We start from the raw sequence: 8,167 nt of genomic DNA, 5'->3' as shown, positions 1-8,167 counted from the left end.
AGCTACAGGAAAAACTGCACTGAACCACTGGTCGTTCTTGAACTTAGATAAGGATATCAATGCATCTGGTATTTTTGAACATATTTTCCCAGGAATTAAACTCGGGCTTTCCTTGACAATCTTTCCCGGATGAACCGGGAAAGATCGAGAGCTTGAATTCCACAACCTCGGGATTCAAGCTCTTGAACACCAGGTCTCGCCCGTCCGTCTTTTCCAGGTTTGTCAAATCTCAAACTCCATCCACCCGTCATGCAAGACGCCAAACTTTGAGCGTCCACACACTCCGTCTTGTCGGTCAAACCTGGCAAGACTGACAATAAGTTTGAGTTTGATAACGGGGCTTCATACAAAAATGAAAAATATACAACCTGCCCAATCCCTAACAACAGTGTGACTTGTGAGAGATTTCTTCTAGGGTTACGCAGAAACCATTTGCAGCTCACAACAATATGGCAGACCAGCTATTTTTAACTTAGATGGACACTAGACCGTTCAGAGTTTAAGGCACATCTCAATGCCTTACACACTGCTTTACAGTTTACTTGGGCTGAGGAGTCTTAAACTTTCTTAGTATAACTTAGAATATACCTAAAAGTAATATTGACAGGGAATTTGAAGAGAAATACTGGCAACTATCAACCTACACAATATCAAAGAAAAAAACACGATTACTGAGAGCCTGGCAAACATGCTCATTGCGTCTCATGTTAGTCAAGTAGATTGCAGAACATGGCAAGTTGAACAAGACCTTAGAGGCTCCTACGACAGCTCTGAAACGAGACACAACATGAATGATGCTTTTGGATAAACGTTCTTTTACAATCAGCCATCTTCGGTATATTACTGTGATGAATCGTTGACATGAGTAGGTGCTAGATAAGAGCAAGTGAGCTTTAAGGTAATACGAGAACATTGAATGAATTAATAAAAATTCTATTTATATACATATCGTATAAAACTCTACTGGATTGAAATTTTCAGCAAAAATATTTATTACATATTTATGAACCGATAATAGCTTACTGAGAGTTCCCAACTTCCCAGAGTTAATCTAATTCAATATCGTCACCATCAGTTTATGCAAGTCAGTAACCGCCGATGTGTGGAAATGTCACCTCACTCACCGTTAAATATCTTGAAATCGTTTGATTTTCGGTTGTAGTTTCATATATGGCCTGGAATTCATCATCATGATAGAATATCCCTCGCCAAAAATCACAAAGATATCATCAAGGACTATTATTATTACAACAGTAATTATGATCCAAATCCATGAACTGATTGCAAATCATGTTTAGGATTTGCGTGGCCTCGACTTGTTTCACGAGGTACCCTGCGTGAGTGAGATCTCGACAATACAAATCAGGCATTGAATATGTTGTGGCAAATGTGTCATAGTATTCATTTAGTTTATTCACGAACTCTTCCTGAGATTTCACTGAAGATCCAGTAATGTTCACTATCAAATTCCCGGGGAATGTTTTCATTTGACGGAAGAAAGTGCTGCTATTCTTCTCAGCGTTCGGCCGAAGTTCAAAAAACAGAGGGTTGGCGTGAACCTTATTAGAGAGGCGATTTACGCGCTGGAAAAAATCATCACGCGATACATTTAGCTTTTGTAGCAAACCATACACGTAAGTAAGATGGGAGAATGCATCAATATTGTAGGCTAAAGATATCATTTTGGCTGACATAGGATCGTGATTAAATAACGTATCACAATCGCGTAACGATGCGAATGACAGCGGCAGAGTCGAGTCCCAGAACCAAATGCCTCCATGCCCCTCGGCATCAGAATGAAATGTCTGTTGACTTTCGTAAGATCCATCAGTAATGCTCGGCTTTTCCTCAGTAAGAATTTTGAAACGACCTTGAAACGGAATGGAATTTTTTGGAGATGAAACTGCATTTCTACGTGATGCGAAAACGGCTCTCCAGAAATAACTTTTGTTTTTCCGTGTGTAGTTAGGTACGTAATTAGAAGTGAACTTCTTTCTAAGGTTCAACCATCCAAGCTCGGAGAAATAAAGCCACTGATCTTGCGAAGACTTTTCATTGTGGAACCTCTGTTTTTGAACTATGGCATGTTGCTTGTGTATATTTTGGGCGAGGAACAGCACCCGAGTATTTTTACGCATGTTTAATAACATGCGTAACACAGCAGCGTGGATCCTCCATTGGTCGTCCATGAGTGTTAGGGTTGGGCGACCTTTCGATGGATGAAGCAGCAGTACCGACATCCACGTAGAATATCCTGTGTAGGAAGAAAACCGAAAATATGAAACCGTGAGTTTCCATCGTAATTGATGAGATAATTTTTCCATGATGTAGAGGGATAAGATTATTATTAATACGACGTGACGGTTAATTTTTATGTACGATGTATAGGAAAATGATGTATTCCTAGTAGGATGTAAATTTATTAAATTGTTTCGGAAGGAATCTTTACCCAGCTGGTTACAAGTGTGCGGGCCGGAGGTTATTATGGTAATGAATACAAAAGGAGACAGAGCCTTCTTATTTTACGCTTGATTACTCACGATTGAATTTTACGTGATGGCTCACTTGTGCTATAGCTTATTTCTCTTCCTATTACATTAAAAATAGAACCTGGTGGACCTGTAAATTTTACCCAATTATTCTTACCAATGACAATGAGATCAGGGGGAGGTTCTTCGCCCACCGCCCAACTCAAGAGTTTTTTGTAGATTGCAGATTGTAGAATTTCCTCATATGTAACTTCAGCGAATGTCTCGAACCTTCAGAGAAAAATATCAACATAAAAAGCGTTATGAATGATCAAGTAAATTGTAATCAATCCTAAAAAAAAAATTTCAGTGAGGGTTAAAGTTCATTTTGAAATTAAACTTATGATTGCGATTCGTTGTAAATTAGACAAAATTTTGTTGAAATAAATATGGTCAGAGATTCGGCCTATTCTGTTTTTTAACTATATATCTACTTGTGACAGAAAAATTGAGCATCATTCATCATGAAAACTCGCAATATGTTTGAGGGCGAGTTATAATGACAAAATTTCGTATTAGCACTGTAACTGGTAAGCATAATCTTCGTGAATAACAATACCTAATTCTCGCCCTACCAAATCTTCATGTTCGTGGGCAATAGTATCGGTTTAAACAAATGACAATTTTACACAGTTGAATTGAATTCGGTCTTTCTTCATTCTAAGAGACGAGAAAGGAAGCATGCCTTCGTGACGGAAATTCTCTGTAAGGTATGGGAGATTTAGAAAGAAATAGAAAAGAGAGTGAAATTGTGTGGGTGAAGAGTATGGAATCAATGAATTGAAAGAAACGACAGCCTGAGATTGTACAAGATGAAAGAAATGCCAAAGTATGCGTGCATATATGATGGCAGTAGAGGTGGAGACCTAATCTTCTGTATGAGAGCGAATTAATGCTTTGAGTGTGAATGCACGGACGTGTATAGGTGGTGTGTAAGAAGGGAGGACATTTGTTTTATGTGTGACAGAGGTGAGAGGGAGACTGTGGAGCATCTGATGATGGAGTGTGATGCATATGAGAACGAGATTAGAAATGATTAGAGTGATACTGGGTGAGAGGAGAGAAGGGTGATGGTATGATGTATAAGAGAACGGGAGGCGAATGGATTGCAATGATAGTGGATCTGTCGACAGGTGTGACTGCTGCAATCACTGAAAATGGAAATAAGCGATATTTGGAGAGTTCATGGAGATTAGGGGAGAGGAAGAGGTTGGTAAGAATGGAGGCCAGAGGAGCATAAACGAACAGGCAGTAATAAATAATAACAGTAACATTTACAATATGAAAGGAAACAAAAAATTATTCATTGCCTGGAAGATACGAATATGTAATACGAACTCTAAATAATACAGTACAATAAATGAGGCATATCAATAATAGCCAAATAACTTAGCAATAATATACCATCTTACTCTTAATAATAACTTTCCCATCCCTATAGCCTCTGCTTTAATGTCGCTTCCCCCCCAAACCATTCCTCAGATACAAACTAATTGTAAAACAAGTATTGTATGAGTAATAAAATAATGATAGGAACAGTGCTCGTGCGGATTGAATCCATCCACCACGCCCCAAATCCAAACCATTTGTAAAACAATTATTGTATGATTAACAATATATTGATGAGAACAGTGCTTCTGTGAATTGAATCCATTGCCTCACTGCATTGTAAGGTAGAAGCCGGGAGCTGATCTCACAGAAACTGTGACCTGATGGTGGTTATGGTGTTCAAGAGCTTGGATAATCCAATCCCGTAAGTTGAATTGTTGTCCCTATCAAGGAAAAAGAAACTAGTTAGATTCATTAAAATTAAAAGATGAATTTAATCTACGTAACGGCTTCTTTCATAGTAATATTGGATTTTAGTGTAGACAAAAACTCCATGTTCTCACCTCAATATTGACTTGCTAACAACTCACCAAGTTTTCAATCTCGTAGTCCATCTCCTTGGTTTCAACGAGAAGGGCTTCAAAAACTTGGTTTACTTTTGAATCGCCGATAAACGAAATGAGCACTGACGCGTTCTTTTTTGTTACAAGATTTCTAAAGCAGCGCACAATTTCATTTTTGCTAAATCTTTTTTTCATTCTGCAATCTAAGTAGGGAAGCTTGCCATCGTGTTTTTCCAAAATATTTCTTCTTGGTGGAAGTTCATGCGTGTAATCATTCTGTTTCCACAGCATACAAAGTTTGACAAAGGAAACTTCCTCTTGAGGTGGTACTTCTTTAACAAAATCTAAGATGACTTTTGTCAGCAAATTTCCACATACTGTCTGCATAAGAGTTTCGTCAAACGTCATGCCGTCTATTGTCCTATTTTTTTTGTTAATGGCCGCTGGTATAAATTTGCTAATTTTTTTATATGGTTCTCTATCCCAAACACCACTGGCTGTAAACTTGTCTCTCATTCCATTGATAATTATTTGAATTTCTTTGGTAACATTCGAAATTGACGTTTTGTCGCCATCCAACAACGAGAACATACTTTGGCAGCGAACAACATTATCCAGAAGTTTTCTACCTGACAAATATTGAGTTGTCACCGCAAGTCCCGCTTCCGAGTGCCAACATAATTTATCGGAGATGTTACGAGTTTCATAAACAATGTAAATCGCCACAAATCCTGAAGCGAGAAGTAAAGTAACTAATAGAGCACTTGCTGAACTTCCCATGATTGCTGTAACCTATCAGCGTTAGCTGATCTGAATCCTTGTGGAACATTCGTTTTGGGCGGAGAGACAATGTTCATAGAACAAGGAAAAAACATTTGGACGGAAAGGCATAGTTCATAGCACAAGGAAAACCCCGATTTTCTAATATCAGAACTTCTTTCCTTGTTTCTGCAAACCTTTCAAGCCATTTACTTCCTGGGGGATGCCTGTCGAAGACCACCACTGCCTCGCTTCGAATGGACCACCATGATCCCTTCCAACAAGAATGAGCCCCGAACACTTCCCGATTACACATAATCACCCGCAAGCCACAAAACAGAGCTCATCCATTGAAGAAGACAATTAGCCCACAGGAAAACAGCCTACAATGGTTTGGTCCAGAATCGTGACGATCGTCTGCCAGCGCACGGAAAAATTTTGCACTACTCGGACACCGCACGCCGGAACCTTGCAGTAAGTTTGAGGACCACCACCAACCCGTCCGTATTCATCTTCTGCATCGTATCAGCCCGTGATCGAACTGCGGCTCGTCGATTGACGATAGATTTTGGAACAGAACTATGCTATCTGAAACCTAACCTCAGATGCTATGAGCTAAATGTTACGTAATTTAACGATTCAAAAGTTCCCCTGGCAAGTGGAACACCTCATTCGAAGCACAATAAATAAATTTAATCCAGATTATGATTATCTTTGACCCAATGACCTAAGTAAAATTGTGAAAAAAGTAAAAAGAACCTAACCTGGCTGGACCTAACCTTAGTAGAAAGGTGTCAAGCAACGTAAAGAAGGGTTTTATACACACCTAACCCTAACTCTAACCCTAACCTAACGAGGTTGGCGTTTTTTAGAATGTCCGGTAGTGTAGTTCATTTATTTTCGTGTCCGATTTTTAAGTACAAACTAATTGCAAAGTACATAACCGACCCGGACTCGATTTTGTCCGGATTTCTAACCCCTGTCCGGTAATGTTACCAATCCTGTCCGGCTATTGACCGAAATATTACCGAAGAATGCTATTGGCTGCAAGAATGGTTTCCAGCCCACTCAAAATAATTTCAGAACTATGTTTTCGATTTTTAATCGATGATGTAGTCAGTCATGAAAATGTCAGCTTGAACTAAGGGTTTTCATTAACTGAATAAAATTTACCCTCCACATAATTTAATATTTATCATTGCTCAGAAGCCATCGCCGTAAGGCTTTGAAACCAACCAAAAATGTTTCGATTTTTATATATATGATAACAATTATAAGTGGGTTCTGAGCCCCAGAAATCACGCTTAAAGCATTTTCTGCTCCCATGAGAAATTTGCAATGTAGAACTTCGCTTCCCAAAGGAGAAGTAATAATCTTAGTTTGATAGAGCATAAAATAAGTAACAGCCCATTCTTAACTTCGTATGTGCAAAGATGGAGTTAATCGCATCTATGCGATCTTAGCTGTGTTATATCTTTCAATATAATATGATGGATATGCTCATTGATAACATGTTTGTACATAAAAATAAAAATTATCTTAATAATATCAGATGAAGCACTTTTTAATCAATTTTACTGATTTAATCATTTCGGGGCTGCATATACTAATTCGCTCGCAGGTTCACTAAAATCACACATTCCTGAATATATTTTTCACCGTGTTCAGAAACTATTTTCCTACACAATATGTAGATTCTTTCGTGGGAATTTTACTATGATAGCTCATTCTGTTTCATTTTTATAATAACTTTCGTTCGCACTTCGCAGGTCAAATCTGCATAAAATGATAAATCATTATATCATGCCAGAAGAGAAGTATTGAATCTTGCCACATAGCCAAACGTTTTTGAAGTCTTTTCCTGTCCTATAAGACTTTCATGCGGAAGCTTTTTCCTTGTATGCATGATTGCTTTCCTCTTACTGCAACGTCGAGGAGGAAGGCTTTGTTAGAAGATATTACTATTATTTCTGATCCTGGAACACCTGAATCAATACCTGGTTCCAGAGTTGGAATCCTAGACGATACAGGACTTGTAGCTCTAATTCTAGCAACTTCATGACGGACATTTCCCTTCCGCATCGCTTTATAGAGTGGTTTGATGATTTGTCTTTACATTTCTCCTTTGTTTGCTTTTAATGTTCCATCCGACCTGAGGTGAACCTTTGTCTGTCTTACAATTAAAACGTAATTTTCATCAGTAGTATAGATAAGGGGTGTATCGTCACACTTTCCATAAACAGCTTAAATCATAGGTTACCACAACCATTTACCCCAAATCTTACCCAACAAAATTAACTAATTACCCCTGATCCTTCAATATTATTACGAACAATTACCCCCAAATCTGCATAAACAGCTTAACAGGGTACCGATCATGAACCTTACCCAACAAAATTAAGCAATTACTCCCGAATCATGAGTTAACGATCAATTACCCCGACTGAGCACTCTTTAACCGAGAATAACCTAGAGCGGCTACCTGAAAAATACTTCTGTGGAATATATAATTGATTAAAATTTTTGAAATACTTTCCAGAACCGGGGTGCTCATCTTTATTAATCAACACAAAACTATAAGGTACTTTATACGTTTCATTACACAGTTCTTGAAACTCGGCAAAGGGCATATCACAAGCAATGTAATCACTATGAATATTCTTCATGGTTTGTCTTGGTAGTATGTGATAGTTTTGGGATAAGTAAATTGAACTACAGTTATTATGTCTTCCACGGGTGTAAACACCATCAGCCGGATTTTGATTCTTTTCCGTAGCAATTTCATCAAAAATGAATAAATTCTTCTTCCCTATAGGGAAGAAGAGATCTATATATAGGGAGAGATCTATAAGAGATCTATAGATCTATATCACTGGGATCAGGCACGGAAGCTGTATTCTCAAAATATTCGATAGCACATTTTTGCTGACGTTTTTTAGGTAGGTTTTCGAGATATTCATCAATATTACCATTGCCGTTAGAAAATAA

General features: G+C 38.1%; 1 protein-coding gene across 1 annotated transcript; it reads right to left on the bottom strand.

Moving 5' to 3' along the window:
* Positions 1-258: 258 nt before the first annotated feature.
* On the bottom strand, positions 259-5,256 carry LOC108670691. The gene is made up of 4 exons (XM_018158178.2): positions 4,448-5,256; positions 4,191-4,300; positions 2,647-2,759; positions 259-2,254 (listed from the first exon to the last, which is right to left on the bottom strand). Exons 1-4 carry the CDS (start codon positions 5,198-5,200, stop codon positions 1,230-1,232), a joined length of 2,001 nt encoding a protein of 666 aa, XP_018013667.1. The 5' UTR covers positions 5,201-5,256; the 3' UTR covers positions 259-1,229.
* Positions 5,257-8,167: the final 2,911 nt, after the last annotated feature.

Source organism: Hyalella azteca, unplaced genomic scaffold (assembly GCF_000764305.2).
Source record: "Hyalella azteca isolate HAZT.00-mixed unplaced genomic scaffold, Hazt_2.0.2 contig1513, whole genome shotgun sequence".
NCBI lineage: Eukaryota > Metazoa > Arthropoda > Malacostraca > Amphipoda > Hyalellidae > Hyalella > Hyalella azteca.
This window is presented reverse-complemented; position numbering and strand designations above follow the sequence as displayed.

Excerpts from the sequence above, each read along its gene's own strand:
- LOC108670691 (XM_018158178.2), bottom strand. The coding sequence starts at position 5,200 with ATGGGAAGTTCAGCAAGTGCTCTATTAGTTACTTTACTTCTCGCTTCA. Across the intron at positions 2,760-4,190 it reads GGCTTCTACCTTACAATGCA|GTTCGAGACATTCGCTGAAG; the intron begins GTGAGGCAATGG and ends TTTTCTCTGAAG. Across the intron at positions 2,255-2,646 it reads CCCTGATCTCATTGTCATTG|GATATTCTACGTGGATGTCG; the intron begins GTAAGAATAATT and ends CTTCCTACACAG.